General features: G+C 38.4%; 1 protein-coding gene across 2 annotated transcripts; it reads right to left on the minus strand.

The window, feature by feature from the left end:
- Nucleotides 1–1,334: 1,334 nt before the first annotated feature.
- On the minus strand, nt 1,335–13,585 carry GTPBP10 (GTP binding protein 10). Of its 2 annotated transcripts, XM_042801910.1 has the most exons (10): nt 13,449–13,585; nt 12,715–12,908; nt 12,538–12,629; nt 11,283–11,427; nt 8,538–8,611; nt 7,571–7,623; nt 4,192–4,299; nt 3,596–3,673; nt 2,507–2,630; nt 1,335–1,744 (listed from the first exon to the last, which is right to left on the minus strand). In XM_042801910.1, the coding sequence occupies exons 1-10, from the start codon at nt 13,479–13,481 to the stop codon at nt 1,527–1,529; spliced, it is 1,119 nt and encodes a 372-aa protein (XP_042657844.1). In that variant the 5' UTR covers nt 13,482–13,585; the 3' UTR covers nt 1,335–1,526. The 2 variants fall into 2 exon arrangements, with proteins under 2 accessions (XP_042657844.1, XP_042657845.1); XM_042801911.1 differs by lacking the exon at nt 8,538–8,611 and having other exon boundaries at nt 11,341–11,427.
- Nucleotides 13,586–18,084: the final 4,499 nt, after the last annotated feature.

The following is an 18,084-nucleotide window of genomic DNA, read 5'->3' on the forward strand; positions in this document are numbered from 1 at the left end:
TTAGCGGAACCGGCGGCTACCCCTCAAAGTAGCCATTCAGCAGTCCGGGGAGGTGAGGAGTGGATGCTTTTTCATCCTTTTTTGTTTTCTTTATTCTTCCCTTCACTGATTAACCCGCAAGTTACCTCGCTTTTTCTCTTCCGATTCTCCCGCCCAGGTGGGTGGCCGAGCAGCTGGCCTGGGCCAAGCCCCCAGACGTGCTCAGGCCAGGACTAGGCTGCAGCTCGCCAGGCAGGCTCGGTGTCACTCTCACTCCTCCCTTCAACGCTGCAGCTTGTGTAACTCTCCCTACACAGCTGAAATAAAGCCAAACTGGCTCTTGTTTCAAACTTCCCCCCCTCCATCTGTGTGAGATTAAGACTGCATTCAAGAAGTCTAAGCAAAAAAAAAAAAAGTTATTTTCTACTATGAAATAAATGGAGCAGCAAAAATTGATGACAGCTCAGACTTAGCTTTGGTGAAAACATGTTAGCCCCAAACACAGTAAAATTAGAGGAAAATCAGAATGAGAATTAGTACTAATGATAAAAGAATTGTATTTTGAGAAATCATACCCTTCTTCCCAGTGACTGCTTTAACAAAACTAGACAAGTAGGGTTTGATAAGTATACTTACAAAGCACAACCAGACCAGGATGAGAAGCCTTTGATGTATTCAGTCTCATTTTGCTTTGCAACTGATTTAATAGCTTTGAAGTAGAAAAGTCCCTGTACAATAAAGGACTTCTACATTTTTTTTTTTTTAAGTAAAATGTAAATATGTCTGCTTGAAATACAAAACCCAGAACATTAACTATTCCTCAAAACATACAGCTCTGTTGAAAAGCAGTCATCATTATCTTCACCAAAAAGTAACACATACCCACGACTCCATAAAAGGAGGGAATCTCACATTAAGTCTGGGAATCTGGAATCAGGATTTATGCAATCGAGAGGACTACAAGTAGGCACCAGCAGGTGTGAAAAACACCCCAACATTACACAACAGCCTTGGTTTTCTGTGCTCCTGTAAGTCACTTCCTTGCAGCCATTTATTTGTGTTTTTCTTTAAATCTTTAAAATAAGAAAAACCCCACAATCTGATGCCTGTCCAGGTAGCAGAACTGGTTCACCTTAGAAGCACTAAACCCTAGAAAATTGCTCCATCAGAAATTTCCCTCCGAGTTTCTGATGTCCACTGCAGAAGATGTAGAGTGGTTGAACTTACTCCTTGGCAGATTATATTCCTTCTATTCATCTCATCTGGCAAAAAATATTCCAGGGATCATCAGGTGTTAATCAGTGCTTTGAGTTGCACATACTGTTGTCCTTACCCTGTTGAGTTGGTAACCAACATAAAATCAGAAAAAACATTTTATTTTCCCCACTGTGATCTACCCTATTGCCAGAAGAAATTAAGACAAAGTGAGGGAGCAGAGAACTGGGCAGTAGTGGTAGAGGGAACAAAAATTAAATGGGAGGTCTGCATAGCAATGGGTTCATGTACATACTAAAAATATTAAAATACATTGGATTCAGCCAAGAATGCTAGCTTCTGCTTATTTGTTCTTCTGAAGTTTGTAAAAGTAGTAGTTTCTTTTTCCGATATTCTTCATTCTCCTGCTCTGCTTCTTCATCTATGGATTTTCTTATACATTCTTTTAGTTCCTCAATTCCTTCTCCAGTATATGTAGATATAGGAATTAGATCTTTGAATTCAAGTCTTTTTGCAGGAATCCTTTCTTCCTGTAGTGAGTGTAAGAAGTCTGAAAAATCACATTCACAAAGTTAGTACAATCGCCAAATATTGTATCACTAAAAAGCCTATAAAATCCCCTTAAACTTAGAAAATAAACTTTAACAAATTACACTAAAATATAACTGCAATGCAGAAGTATTATTTGATGAATTATTATTTTAAAAAATAGCTAAAGCCTCAGAAGACAAGTACTAATATACCAGTTATACCATACTTAAGCTGTCATGAGAATATTCTATACCTTTCCTTCAAGATGAGTACAAAGAAATCTCAAATTATAGAATACAGGAAATGGATGGTTTTAAGCATTCCTGGTTTGTATACACTCCAGGAAATAAGAAGAAATTCAGCCCAATGTAACAGCAAAATTGAAGTAAACTTACATAAGACTGTCCAGAATTTTTATGTGTTTTGGCCTTTGATCAAAGTCACATGATAAATTGTATATACAGCAGTGTCTGTAAGGGGACCTTCAACATAAATTAATGTTATCCGAGATACCTAGACTGGAAATTTACTCTCCCACATGACAGCTGGAAAAGATCTTCTCCGATATCTCTATTTTATTAAAATCCTTCCTCAACAGTGAAGCCAGCACTACAAATGCACATAAACAGAGATCTAAATGCAGAAAGTGGTTTTAAAACATATGTTCAAATAATAAATTTAATAGCTGAATTCAGTTTCAAACAACTCCTTGTCAACACAGTTACTGTGATGAAATCTTATTACTACTTTTGTCAAAGGTAATTGTCAAAAGTTAATTTACCTTGAGGATTCTGTAACTGTTTCATAAGTTCATTCAAGTTATCCTTTGCACAAGGCAAATCCATTTTATTAATGGCAAGAAGTGCAGGTTTTGTTAGAAGTTCCTCTTTGTACAGCTCCAGTTCCTTAAAAGACAAGTAAATTTGCCTTAATAAGTATTTGTAGTTTAAAAACTGCTACTTCAATTTTATATCTACTCTCTCATTTGTTTAATTACTTAGTCTTTCACGCCTAGACAGCTGTGAGATATACTCAGGTGCTCAACGTTGGTGTATTAAAGCAGTCTGACAGAAGAGGATAATGTTCAGTGATTCAGTGATTTTTTTATTCAAACAGATATTTCAGGTAAACAGGCTGGATGATTCTGAAACAGCCTCCTATAAAAAGAATGACAGTTTTCATTTTGTTTTTCTGATATCCAGAAACAAAATCAATTTCAGAAAAAGTTCAGATCTATAAAACATGTAAGTAAATTCTCTGAAGAGTTTTCTGATTCTTAAGCATTTTAATGGACTATGGTTAACATCAGAAATAAAATCACATCCATGAATCAGCTAAAATTAAGCAGCAATAGCTGAAATTCAGAAGATTCATCATCTTCAGTTGTACAGCTAGATAGAGAACAGCTGCTAAACCTCAAATCACATAGAATGTATTACTTTAAACTAGAACCAATGGTAAAAGTTGGAAACACTGAGTGTTTGCAAAGCTGAAGCCTGATTTTTCATCTCCATTAGGCTATGCAGTAAGGGTATGAAGGCAGGGATTTAACTATACCCATGTATTTCTACTTCCTAGAAGACTACAAGTCTGGGGAACTGAAAATGATGTGTTTTTTCACCTTTGCTTGACTGTAAGAAATATCCTAGATTAACCAAGGAACAGCTGTGCCCAACATAAAGTAGAGCAGTTTCACCTGGACAGTTAAAAATAAAGATTTAATTATTTATGAGAACCCCAAGCTTGTTAACTGGCCTTATATTATAAATCCAGAAGACACACTAACATTTGAAAGTTCTCAACCAAAACTGAGCCTCTTTCTTGGCTCAACACATAACTACAACTGTCAGTTTTGAATATGAGAACTTACCTTTGTTAGAAGCAATATAGTTTCAAAGGCCGTTCTGAACTGAGTGTTAATAGACAGTTGAAAGCCAGAAATATCAACCTGAAAAAGTTATACAAACATAAGTTTTGTGGTAGTAAATTATGTTGCAGTATCAAGGTACCCTCCATCAACTACTTTGCAGTAAAATGTCCATGCACATGCTCTCATTCCCGGGCAAATAACAGAGGGCAACTATACACCAAAGTAACACCATAGACACTGGAAGCACAAACTGGTTGGTTCTGATAGAGTGTTTCTCAAAGGTCTGATTTTTAAACCTCTTTTTTAAGGGGATTTCACAGAAAAAAAAAAAAAATGCCCCATGCTTTAATTATGCTTGGAACGCTTATCTGCTCTAAATTAAGTGGCAAATTTTAATGATAACCTCTATTTAAGGACTTAATTTATCATCAGGCATTTGAACATTCCATTCTGAAAACAGTATTACAGCTGTTATTTATCATAAAACATGCAAATTACAAATGATTTCCTAAACTCCAACCACACTGAAATTAAGACGCATTTTATTTACTGCACTGCCTTTGATTTCAATAAGCTATAAATTTTATTTAACTTACAACTAAGAGAAGCTGTTTGGTTCTTTCTACATGTTTCAGAAATTTGTGTCCCAACCCTTTGTTTGCATGTGCGCCTTCAATCAGTCCTGGGAGATCGGCTACTGAAATCTAGGAAAACAAAAGTTTCAAACAAGATTTCCAACAAGCACGAAAGGTGATCTTAAACCATCAACACCTACAGTAATTTTATATAAACAAAATAATTGAGACAAAAGAACGTTAGGAATATCTGTTGTGAGAGCTTCCTTTTACAAACTGTGTGTATTGCTTGGAATTGTGTCGGGGATCAGTTCTCTGGCAGTATGCACTGGCTGATTCAATACATTGATAACCTATCATCAGAAGCAGATTTAAACAAAATGCTACTATTACACAGACACTGTGCTGCTCATGTTCCCCTGTCTGCTTATTTATAGCTGTCTGTAAGTAGAAAATAGAAGGTAATAATACGTCAGCAGAGATCTTGCAAAATTTACCTATTACCTGAAAATAAAACAGACTCTGACAGCAAGAAGATTAGGCTATCAAGCTTGTACAGAATTCAAACTGTCACTGGAAAGGAAAATAAAGTCTGTTCGTTGTGGCTACACAGGATCATTATTCCAAATGCAAAGCCACTTAACACTGTTCCCTTGAGCCTGAGAAGCTCCAAGAATTTGTTTTCTGCTCTTCAACTGAAATGAGATTTTTATTAGTGTATCAGCTTCCAACGAGAGCCCAAAGACTGCCACAATGGACAGGAATCCTGTTGTTTTCTCTGCTGGTTGAGAGGGTTGTACACAGTTGTAAAGGAGAGCTGAGACGGACTGAAAAAGAGCAGAATACTAAAAACCCCAAATATCTACTCAGTGACTCACAGAAAGCTAAGATGGACAGTGAAGCAAAGAAGTGCAAAAGTAGGGTCTTCAATTATTCTATTTAGCCAGCAACTGGATTCAATTAAACAATGCCCAAAGCTAGCACACAATAAAATTTCCAGTATGATACCTACTGCAGAAGGGGGCTTTCTGCTATGAGTGAGTTACACTGCTACTCGTGTGTCACACTAACTTTTAACCATTATGCATTTTCTAAATATTTGAAGCCTTGCTTTGGAATTTTCCATCTATAGAGACATGAAATACAGCTGGATGAACCATGGACTTGTAACTAGAAACAGGGAGACAATAACTGAATCAGGGAGAGAATAACTAGAGAGCTAGAACAGAAACATCCACTTCCTACTGTGATGCATTTGGGTGCTGTAGTACCATCATCACCACCGTCTTCCCCAACTTTAGTTCTCTTTCAAATAATATTTTTTATGGAGCTCAAAGAAACTCGTATTCTCTGAAAACAGCACTTGGTTCAGATATTCTGGTAGAAAATGTAAATGCTTCTGCTAGTTTCCATGATCTGATACTAAGACCTCAAGCCCAACTCATACTCAGATCCTCTACTTTTATGTCTTTCCTTTTTCAAGTAGTAATGACACAACAACACAGGTAACTTGCATGTATTTTCTTCTTTATAATGTACTATGATAAAATATGCAAATTGCTACGTATTTCCTTAAAAACATCAATGTTCTGTAGGAAAAAAACAAAAAAAGAGACAAAATGAGCCAGTCTCCCTTAAGTGATATACGACAGTCACCTCAATTATTGCTCTTAATTGCTTACACTGTTTTGTTCTTGGCAGTTGCAATACTGAGAGCTGAAGTACTTCCTCTTACACATGCTCACTGTGATTACAATCACTAGTTCCCTTGATTTTAGAAAATAGATAATTTGTCCATATAGTTCCTATATAGCACCCTACACTGTAGTATAAAATCCATGAACTGAAGAAACAGCCAACAATAAGGGTTATTAGCTATGACATGAAATAGACTACAGAAAAGAAAGCCAGGAGTGCAAACAGTTCTCCTGCGGGAGATAGATACACCAGTAAGAGAAAGAGATCCTGATTCATGGCAAGTAGGTAGATTTTTTAAAAGGCTATAAATAATCCTGTGATTTGCAGCACAATTTTCTAGGGTAAGTTACCCTAAACTAGCATATAAAATGAATATACAAAAAATTTCCCTTAGATCTTAGATGTGTACATCTCTACAGGGAACCTGACAAACTAGACTTACTTCCTTTAATACATAGGTCTATTTATGATTGTTAAATGAAGATTTCAAGCATCAGCTACTGAATCCCCCTGAGATTATTGCTTCTGAAAGTGAAAAGGAGTCTTCTGTTTTTTCACATCTGAGAGGGATGCTTTTCTGGTTAACTCATCTGAAACCCTTTTATGTGTTTGCCTTTTATCTTGGAAGTGATGAGTCTGGTACTGCATGTACATCATGCACTTAAAAAACAAAATAGAAGCACATCAAAGAAGATTCAAGCTTGAGGAATCAAAATGTTTGCTGTAACCTTGCATGAACTTGGGAGTCCAAAATCTATTAGTTAGTAAGGGTCTCATTTAGCGCTGGTTTTCCTCCCAGTGGATACTGTAGAAAGGATTTCAGGCACCACACAATTATCTGAAAACTACATCTGAAGAAGCAGGGTGGAATTGTGTTCACAAAAATTAAGGTGGTAGGGCAGTAGCTCCACCAGTCCTCCAGAGCTACTGCCTACCACAAAAGGAACTGGTCCCGGTTACTTCATCTCTCAGGTAGTACACCATCCTGGCTGTTCAGGCAATCACTATCACTTAAAAAAAAAAAAAAAACCCAAACCAAAAACAAAAACCCAAACCAAACAAACAATACAAAAAACAAACCACAAAAGGAAGTCAGAGTAGCCAACCTAGAAAGCCAGTAGAGCAAGTTATGGTAACCGGGTTATATTCACTAAATTCCCTATCATTCACTACCGCAGATCTGCAGCTACTGGACAAATTTGCCCATTTAAAATCTATTCTGAAAATGACTTATTCATTCCAGAGCTCTCTGTGTAGCCAACTTACAGAAAATTTGCTTCATCTAAATAAAAATAATACATTAGTCTCTGAAACAATGATTTTTTAAAAAAAATTCCTAAACTTAACCAGAGTATGCTAGGACACAGCAATCTCAATTCCACACAGGAGGTCACAACTCTAAGATTATAAAGCAGCATGAGAAACAGAAAAGAGACAAGGAGAAATGAGAAGCCATTTATTAATGTGACTTGAAATCAGCTCAATGTCATATTACTGCATTTGGCTATAAAGCTCTCATTACTTTAAAAAACAGTGCTTTCTCCACAACTTTCATTAACTCCATGTGACTGTAACACATGTATTTTATATGTACACACATGAAAAAAATGGTAAGTTTCCTTTTTCCTTCTGAAATTATGTTAAGCAACATAACTATTAGATACAACTTTAACAAACAACCAGAATGAACTTTCATACCCACCTGCTTGTAATCTGCATACATGATCTTTCCTAGTTCAGGCTGTACTGTTGTAACTATAACAAGGGAAAAAACAGAGGAGAGGAATAAAACAAAATTGTTTTTAACATTTTAAAAAATATTAATGTTACAAAATATTCAAATGTTGCAGGGCTTTCTCACTGCATATTTAAATAAATGTTCCGCAGCAGAAAAAAATAATGCAAATGAGATGTTAAGAATTACTGAAAAAAGAATAAAGAAAAAGCAAAATGAGAGAAAAAATTAGACCACTCGGAAAACCAGTGGTTCACCAGTTCTCAATACTGTGTGTCGTTCTGTTCCCGTTATCCCAAAACGGGAACAGAGGAGCTAGAGAAGTCTCAGACACAGACAGAATTCTGCAGACTATGGAAAAAAGCTGTAGAGAATCAGGAGTGGTGCAAGAAGGTCATCAGGAATTATCAATACTTGTACTCTTGCTTTTTAATTAAAGCATGATCAGATGGCTATTCCTAATTTACAGATAGAAAATTAATAAAAATGGCATTTTTCAATGGACAGATTAAAAACCAAAATCTTACTCTGTTGCAAGAAGAGGTGGTAGCTATTTCCAAAGTGTAAAGATGTTTATGCAAAGAAATTTGTTGGTGCACATTCATCAGACTGAGGATATTACACACCATGGAGAGTCTCAGATACAATAAAATCAGCTGAGACTAAAATAAATGATAAATAGACCTTCTATCAACAGGTTGAAGCACTATGAAGGTGCACGCATGAAAAACTGAGGTGGTTAAAGGGAACTGGAGACCGAAACAGCAAGTTCTCTCTTTGAAGTATTTCTTATAATTAAAAATCTGTTTAATGTATTTAGCAGGCAACACGGTTATCCCCTGTTCTTTATTATAAACCTGTAAACCAAGTCAGAGAAAAGACTTCTTGCTCTCATGAAGTATTACTGCTTTAAAAATAAAGAGTATGAACTTACACGCATAATTCGCAATCTCGGGTTTGGCATGAGAAATCTTGCTTAACAAGGATGATTTGCCTGCATTTGGAAACCTAGACGGAAAGTCAGGATTCATACAGGGATTAAACACATATGTGATGTCTGTGTATTTTCTTACCAAATACACTGTATTACCTTAGTCAAACTCAATGCTATCAACTAATTTCTGCAGACTCATTTACTCAGACTTTTAAAAAAAACAAAACAAAACAAAAAACAACAAAACCCAGATTATGATTTTTTTTTTAAATCCAATCAGAATAATTTTTCTAAATCCAACAGTGCTTCCCAAAGATGCAGGCAGAAGAGGTATGTAAATACACCTGTAATAGATGTAAGGGAAATCTTTCAACGTCGCTCAGACAGAAATACAGCATAAGCATACAGGTGTACTTGAATTCAGTATTCAGATGCTATAGTTAATTTTGTAAATTGCATTTACATTCTAAACACCTGTCATGCAAATACATCTTATCAGTGGAATTCTACAGTCTTTTGGTATACAAATCATGGTTTATGAAACATTTTATAATTGAAGTACTAATGATATTTATGCTACCGTTTAGATAATGTAGCAAAGCACATATAAACTCTGTATGTACATATATATGAAGGGAAGAGTGAAAGAGAGACTTCGTGTATGAGACACACATTCACAGTTTGTGTGTTTTTAAGGCAACAAAGTTGTATGAGGGATCCTGCAATTAGGACTGACCTGCTTTGTTATCAAATAAACCAAAAATACCAGTGAAGCCCTAGGAGCTCATCTGTGCAGACCTGACTCTTGTAACCTTTTCCCTTTACAAGAGATAGACATACCTGCATACTACAACAAAAATGTTCCTTATGGGATATGGTAGCTTTTACAAAAAATTCTTCACAGAATACATTTACCCACTGAAAGGGAAACCTTAACTGAAACTGAAAATTATAACACACGCTTATTTTAAAGATTAATCTGAGCTGTAAGAAACAGTAGCCTTGATCCATGTCAAACTTGAAGCTAATGAGGACATCAGACGATGGACTATAGTTCTTACTCATAGCACCTGCTCCATATGGGAGACCACACAAAACTTGTGTTCCAGTCAAATTCACAGTTTTTCAGTTATGTATGTATATAAAACAGTTATTCAGCACAACGTTTCAGTGCAACAGTGATCAAAGAAAACTGTGCCTACGGGCAACAGAATATTGGTCACAAGATACAAAGGCATGTGTCACACAAAACCATCTACTCTCTACTTGAATACATGCAGAATCATGACCTGTTAACAGGGACAACTAATAAGAACATGAGCTAATGAAAAACAAGACTAGCATTACATTGAGGGGCTTTCTTAATACACATATATGAGGCTTTCTTAAAATATGACTCTTGTTATAACAGGAAAACTACTGAGGGTAGTTTTAATGCTCTCTGATGTTGCAAGGTGCTTTAAAGACATCCTGGAAGGTTACTCTGGCCATCTCCTCAAGTGAGTATTTTGTTTCCACTGAGGTACAATATGCTCTTTGAAGTTTAAATTGCAACCTGCACTACACATCACAACCTGTGCCCAAACCTGATGGGCCCTTCTCAAGTCTATATGTTTTTTACCTGATCTAACAGCAAACCACTTGCAAATCTACTGAAGTAAGAATAACAAACAGAAAGAGATCAAAGTACAACCACAAACTATCAGAGGCTGATTCATACTCTCAACAAGAAAATAATATACTCCTGTAATTAATTGATATTCTTTTTATCCATTTTAAAGAGAAATCGTCAGCTAAAATACAAGCCAAAACACAAGATTAAAGAAACACTGGTGTCACAAAACTTTTGTATTTTCACGCACTCTAAAACAAGAGAAAAAAATCTCTGTTGTGTAATTACTGAAGACCACTTGAAAATTATATAACTTTAAATAAATCTGGTATTAACAGAACTATTCCTAATAAGCAAAAAAATAAAAATGTAGGTAGAAAACCATTCTGTCTTCAAGTTTCCATTCTTTAATGGTATATACCAATTAGACTATTTTCACCTCATACCTGTTGTCATTTTACATTTCCTATGCTTTTTTTTATTAATAAGGAACATAGGTGGGGAGGGGGGATAGTAGATGCTGAGTAGACCAATACTTTTACAATTGTAGTTTGTTGAAAGCTTCCTCCAAGTAAAATATATATTTCTGTGCACTGTTATAAAGCAGCAACATTGAAAAGTACCAGAGCAAACAAAATGCAAGCCCTACTGTTCCAGTGTGTAATCCCTTCCTTTCAGTGTTCCAAGCTGTTTATTTGGGAGAGTAGGCTACATAGCCTTTGAAACTCTCTTTAAAACTACTACTGAAAGGATCTGTTTGTACCAGTACCATAAAGTTGAAGATGCAATACAGGTAGTGGTCTTGGCTCTGTTTTGCACCTCCTACTTACTTCATAAACATTAGCTAATAGTATTTTTATAAACACTGCAATTGCTAAATTATTTTATCAATAACTACATATTACCTTGATTCATGAAGCCCTTCAGCCACAAAAGCATAACCAATACTTTCCAAATTTTAAAATTAATTTCAATAGGTTTAAACTCTGTGTGATTTGCAAACCACAAGTAATTTAAGTGGTAATGCAAACATACAGTAACGGTCACCTTCCAAAATCTCGAATTTCTTTGAAGTCCTATTTGAAAGTTACTACTTTGTTTTCTAATGTCAGTTCTCAAACTACAATACTTACCCAACTAAGCCAACATCTGCTATAAGTTTCAAATCAAGACGAACAATGCGCTTCTGACCTTTGAAAGGCACGAAGTTTGTGGCCAAAGAGCCTCCAAGACCTCCGCGAGCTGCTAAGAATCTCTCTCCTGGTGCATTAAGCTCTCCTGAAAATAAATTCACTAGTGAAAAAGCACAATCCCCTGCAGTACTTCAGTTATGATTTTCCACTTAAATCTATCTTCAACAAAGAAAAAATTTTCTGTATGCTTTATTGCAAGAGCTGTGCACTCATGGTCATGGTATTTTTCCTTCTTTGGAAACACTTGAGAGCCATCACACCACAGTACTGCTCTCTGTCATATAGTTAGTCACTTCAAGAAAAGTGCTAAGTGCAGGCAACCAAAGTATGGCCAAGATGGCAGTAGTTCTGAAGCCTTCCATACTTCAAGAATGCAAGGAAAAATCTGCATTGATAGAGATGTGGCTACAGCAAACTCTTCAGATCTTCCATATTTTTTCATTAAGATGCAGGCTATAATATCACCCTTAGGGTTAGAATGTTAGAATAATTAAAATAAATAAAAATGTAACATCAGAGTATGTAATTGAAGGATATCTTTAGACACTGACAAGCCTACATCATAAACAGTTCTTGCCATACATCCAATTTTGTTAAACATCCAGATCAGAGTAATTTATGAATTTAGTTCGAACTCTTAACAGTATGAGGAAAAAAGCTCTTGAGAAACTGGAAAGGAACCACAGAAAGATATTCCAAGAGCACTGTATTAAAAGAGACCTTCCTGGTTACTACAAAGTACCATCTTTCAAAAAGAGTAAAAAATGGATAAGTATTTTAGATAACCTGTAACGCTGACACTCAGCAAGGATCTTTTTTATGCAATGTCATAATTCAGTAAAGTTAGAGGGACACTTACCTGAGTTTATGGACACAATTTATATAAGGTTAGTAATGATTCCGTAGAGGATTGGTATGGCTTACAGTTTTTAACACTTGTGTGCAAGTGCAATTTTCTTCCCGCTACATACAGTGATATGAACTGACTATTGCTAATTTCTGGAAGGGGTCCTTGCTTTTCTAACAACTTCTACAGTATATTTTTTGTCAACTCTTTGTCCAAACAATGGAACAGACATACATATTTTGGTAGATATGTGACCTTAGAGCACTCTAGTGTTAGAAGTCTGCTAGATGCCATCAAGAAATATGACAGTATCTGCAATATACATTAAAACAAAGCAAAAGTTCTTACCAATCTGCTTGCCATTATCACAAAGAACTGAAATTCCCAGAGGCACATGAACTTCACAGTCTTTTCCTTTTTCACCTTTTAGTGCTTTAACACTGGGAAAAATTAAACCAGGCTTAGCAACTTAGACATTCTGCTTTCTGGAAAAGATGTATATAACAATTTTCATCAGACTCTTACCTGCTGTTGGCTCCTGTTCCAGCTACAAATCGTTTCCGGGGATATCTGTCCTTTATGCTCTTTAAAGTAATTCTTTCTTGGGCAACAAACCAGACATCTCCACCTCTCCCTCCTTCCCCACCTAGACGAGGATAACCCATTCCACCAGCTCCTCCTCTCACATAAAGCCGTACATCATCTATAAAGTTGCCATACTAACAAAACAACAAGTTTCATATCAGTATTACACTGTTGATCATTCATTCGGTAGTCATCAGAAACTACGTGGCTAAGACTGTCTGGTGAGAACTTTTATCTGATGGCAACAACGAACCCACAGAACACAGACACACGACTCTCTCAGGTATTTTTTACTAAGGGAAATGTTGGCATTATTTTCCCGGCAGCGGTACCTCACGGCCGGCCCGCCCGGCCCGCAGAGCCCCAGGCAGAGGGACTGGACGCGGCCCTACCAGTGCGCCGGGCCCCGGCGCCCACGGAGACACGAGTGGCACCGCCGCGGCGCCTGCCCCCGCCCCAGCACGTACGGGCCTGCTGCGAAGAGCCCGCTGCGCTCGGACTGTGCCTGGGGAGCGCGGGGCCCCTCGCGGGCCGGGGTCAGCCCGAGGAAGGCAGCGACCCGCCAGCCCGCCCGCCGAGAGGCCGCGGGGCCGAGAGCGGAGCCGCGGCTCCCCGCTAGCCCTCCCCGCCGCCCGAGTCCCATCCCCACCCCTCCCCGGGCCGGCCGTACTGACCTTCCGCAGCACCGCCCCTCCGCACCGCACCATGGCGGGAGCCGCCGCCGCCGCCCGGGGCCAGGCCTGCGGCGGCAGCGGGAGGGCTGCGGCGGGAGCAGCAGCAGCCCCTGAGGCGCGGCGCGGGGTAGGCGGGCGGGCCCGGGCCCCGGGGGAGCGCCGAGGGAAGCGAGCAGCCGCCGCCGCTCCCACCTTGCCGCCGGGCCGGCCGGGCCAGGCGCGCCGCGGCGGGGCTGTGCGCAGGCGCGGTCCTTCCCGCCCTCGGCCGCGAGGGGTTGTGGCGCTGCTGGGGCGCGGCGGGGCACCGGCTTGGTGTGCCGCGGCGTGTCGGCTCCTCGCTCCAGCCCTCCCGAGCATCTCAAGCCGAGGGGCGCTGCGGGCCCCGGGTGCGGGAGGGGACGCGTGAGGGGAGAACGAGGCCTCGGCTGCGGGAGCTGCGAAGTTTTTGAGGCAAGATCCGCAGTCTCCGGCAGCGTGTTCTGCCTGGAAGCTCCGTGCCGCTGAGATACAGCATCCGCTGCTGGCTTTGCCGACGCAGCCGGACCCTTGAGAGCCCGTTGGTCATACTGTTCATGGGCTCTCCCTCAAGAAATTGGGACTTGCCTCTTCAGTGACGCTGATTTTCAGGATAAGGATGACCGTGTTGAAAGGACATAGCTTTAATAGGACTATAGTGCTTTGTAATTCTTAAATAGTTAGAAATGAGAAATCATTTTGTAAATACGACACTAGTAAGGTCAGAAGAGGAAAATTGGTGAAAAATAAATGCTCCCATGCTAGTTCTTTAACAAATCTTTATTTCGTAGAGATTTTTCAGACAGCATGAGCATCTTTTCAGTGGTTTGTTTGTTTGTTTGTTTGTTTTTTAAAAGCACAAATCTGAATGAAAAAGTGTTCTGTGCCTTCTTACAGCCTTTCCACTAGGTCATACATTCTCAATTGCAGTTGTTAGCTACCTGAGGAGAATCGTTACCATTTACAGTAATTTAATACTAAAAATAAGTTCGGCTATGAATTTTGTCTGGTACATAATAAAAAAAAAAAAATTTAGAAAACAGTGGTGTACCATATACATGCTAAATGGCCCAACAGAACATTTAAGCAATATTCAGGATGTTTCACAACAAATGAGTGTTGTCTGGTGACACTTTAAGATTGAAAACTTGGTTTTGGTAGTTTTTAGTTTTATTTCTTAGTTGCGTCATGGCCTAGGACACCAGATTTGGAAACTGCATTTAAAAAAACATATGCAAAATATTAGTTGCATAGTTAAGATTCTTTTGTATATTATTGTTTGGTCTATGTTTGCTGTAATTTTGCCTTTTTTTTGGTACACTATAAAAGTTAGGCCAATACCTGCATTTAAAATCCTACCTGTATATTATTCTATGTAGTTATTAGTTAATGAGGACAAAGGAACCTTCAATTTGCTAAAATTTTACATGTAAACTAGAAAAAAAAATATTTTCAAAAGAAATCTGGGAAGAATGAATAAAAAATCCAAATTCCTAATCCTTTGCTTTTCAGCTGACTCACACTTGCTGTCTCTGACTTAAAAAAGCAAACTTTATTTTGCAACTAGGTTATTCAGAAGAAGGTACAGAAGTGTGGCTGTCATTCAGAATGATTCTTCCTGATGGCTTTTGGTGATCTGCATGAATGAATAAAATAATAACATACTCCAATTTTACAAGATACTACCATACAAAATGAGGGGTTTTTTTGGTCTTAAAGGGTTATATTCTATGGGAGTTTTTAGTAGTATTTTTAGAAGGCTTTAGTCCCCTTTATGTATCTTTTCTTTCAACCTACATGTACTGAAAAAATACATTCAAAACCTTTTCAGACTGTTTACTGTTATTCACCTGCTTTCTTCTGCTGTTCCATGTTAGTTTTACTAATCAACTACATACTCTATTTAAGCTAGAAAGACTTCTAATTTCTACCAACTGGACATGCTTGTATCATACTTTTACAGAATTTTTATAGCAGAAGATTTTTCAGTGATATAAACGGGAAAGCAGGAATAAATGTGACTGTCATCTAGTGAGCCTAAGTTACATGCCCCAATTTCAAGGTATGTCTTTCCTCAGGGCCCAAGTAATTTCGCCACATGGACAAAAGCAAGATGGATCATGTGAACAGCAGAACAGAAATTATTACAACAGCCAAGAAATGCAAAACTCCGTGTCATGCTTTCAGATCATGGGGACTACATCTACAGTTCTGAAACAGGTGATACATGAAATCTAGCAGCAAGTGTTTTGAACGGGTCGGTTAAGAATGTTATAAGCTGGCTGGAAAACAGCAAATGGGGGTCTGGCCTTGTACCTGAGGCATTTATCAGAGGGGTCCTTGCAGCGAGGCTTGTTGGCTGAGACTCCCTCTGTATTTCGTGGTGAGGTGTCTCCAGAGGATAAGCCACATTGTGAATCACTCCCCATGGATCCCAGGCTCTGTGAAGTTAGGTGGGCTGAACCTGGGCTGTAATTGCTTATCTTTGAAAAGTGACTTGTCCAACCACAAGCCCCAAATCCTGGTCTCAATCTGATGCAAAGCTTTGGAAAAATTCAAATTTTCCATATTAATACCAGCCAACTTGCAAATCCCCCTAACAGGTAGCCACAAATAAGGTTGAAAAGGAAGATGCCAGGATTAACGGGCTGGCTTTAGGATGGTTTTATTTGATATTTTTTGTAATAACCCTGATAAAATCAGTAAGAGCATACTGATGAAATCTGGTAATGATATATACTCAGGAATCATCATAAGTACAGAGAGTATCTCGGGAGATGTATTTTCATTTAAAGTAGGGAGGTATCCATGTAATTGTTTAAGGCCCTGGTGAAATCTCATTTGGGGTACTGTGAAAATTTCTAATTAGTTCTATAGCTGAGCTAAGGTTAAACTGAAAGAGGGATTAGAGGGAGGTTGGGCACATCACTAGAGTACTTGAGAGCTTTTCATGCAGATTTTAGGATGTTTACTTCAATAAAACAAAAACAGGAGTTATGAGTGCTGTCTATAAATAGGAAAGTAAACATGAAGGATGAAAACCATTTAATTTGCAGGGCAACGTTGACAGAAGAACAAACAGATATGTACTATTCATTAATAAATATGCCAGGAAATTAGAAGAATGTTTCTAGTCGTTACAGCAATCAAATTCTGAAACAGCTTTTCCATGGAATCAGTGGGAGCAAAAATATACCTGTTTTTAGTATGGCACTTGATAAATTTATGAGGCAGCTGTACAACAGAGCTTTCCGTAGTGGCAGGGAAGTAGGCCCTATCATTCACGGCCTTTCTGTTCTGTGTTACCATGCCAATTCATAGTACAAATAGTAGAACATTTTGTCCAGATTTATGGTTCATAATATGTGAAGGACTTGGCAGTCTGATCTGAATAGTAGGCAAAGTGCAGAAGTCCTTACATTATGTAAAAGATTGTGCTACTGTGACTTCAGTAAGCATACAATGTTGGCATTATATAGAAAGTTATAGAAAAAATGAGATAAGCAAAAGAACTTTTAAGTGAGACGAAGAAAGCGTGGGGAGGTTGCGGATGGCAAGGAGGTTATCAAAGTTCTTCAAGGATCAAGTCATAGGCCCTGAGCTCTCCTTGGATACCAGTACAAGTATATCAAACTGCTCTGTGTTTTCATGCTTTGTTCTGCTTTTGTGGTGCATAGTGTTTGAATTTGGTTCTGTTGAATCATTACAACTGTTGAGAGCAGCAGGGTCTGTAGCTTGTTCACTTAGCAGAGCCTTCTATTCAGTGTGCTGAACTTCCTTAACGCACAGCAGGAGGTCAAATACAACAACAGGTTAATGTCTAGACTGGTCCAGAGATGCCAGCAGAGCTACTAACCAGTGTTAATTCAACTCATGTAATTGATGCACAACTCGACCTCAAAAAAGAGAAATACAGAAAAACTGGTCTCCTATGTATGTTGTGAGTTGATGGCGTTAAAGCCATTGACATAACACTAGATTTATTTCAGCACTGAGCAAGCTCATACCAGCAGGGAACTGAGTAACATTTCATTTGAAATGTGCCATTGCTCATTTTCTGGAACCTTTTGTACCAGTAAATACATGATCACACATACACGATGCTAAAAAACACTGAAACTGAATCATTTAAAACTCTAAAGTTTGAGGATATTTAGATCATTTATTTTCTAAATACGTGGCTTCAAAAATGTATCTGGTCACCTGAAGTGAGTCTGTTTTGCCAGAGCAGCGCTGATGCCATCGTCTTTTTCTTCTGGTGTGCGTTGGTTGTTTAATCACTAGTGGGTGTGCCGTACTTGAACTTAAGTAACAGGGCTGTGAGCACTTCGCTGTCAAGCCTGGTTGTAGAACATCACTCTTATTTCTTTACTTCAGACACTGCTAATCAGTGATGCAGAGGGTGACTCAGTGAATCCTGTTTACGTAAGAGCGTGCAGATATGTAGTCACAGATACACCTATAATTCAGTCATACAGAAGGCTGATAGCGTTTTAAAAGTCTCCAAACTGATTTATACATAGTCAATACATACTCTGAGTTTCAAGCTAAATAAGACTTTAGTTTCTGCTCTTTCTTCAAATATTTGTATATGATTGCTTGAAAATCGCGAGGGTACTGC

This window comes from Tyto alba, unplaced genomic scaffold (assembly GCF_018691265.1).
Source record: "Tyto alba isolate M040663 unplaced genomic scaffold, T.alba_DEE_v4.0 Super-Scaffold_38, whole genome shotgun sequence".
Classification (NCBI taxonomy): Eukaryota; Metazoa; Chordata; class Aves; order Strigiformes; family Tytonidae; genus Tyto; species Tyto alba.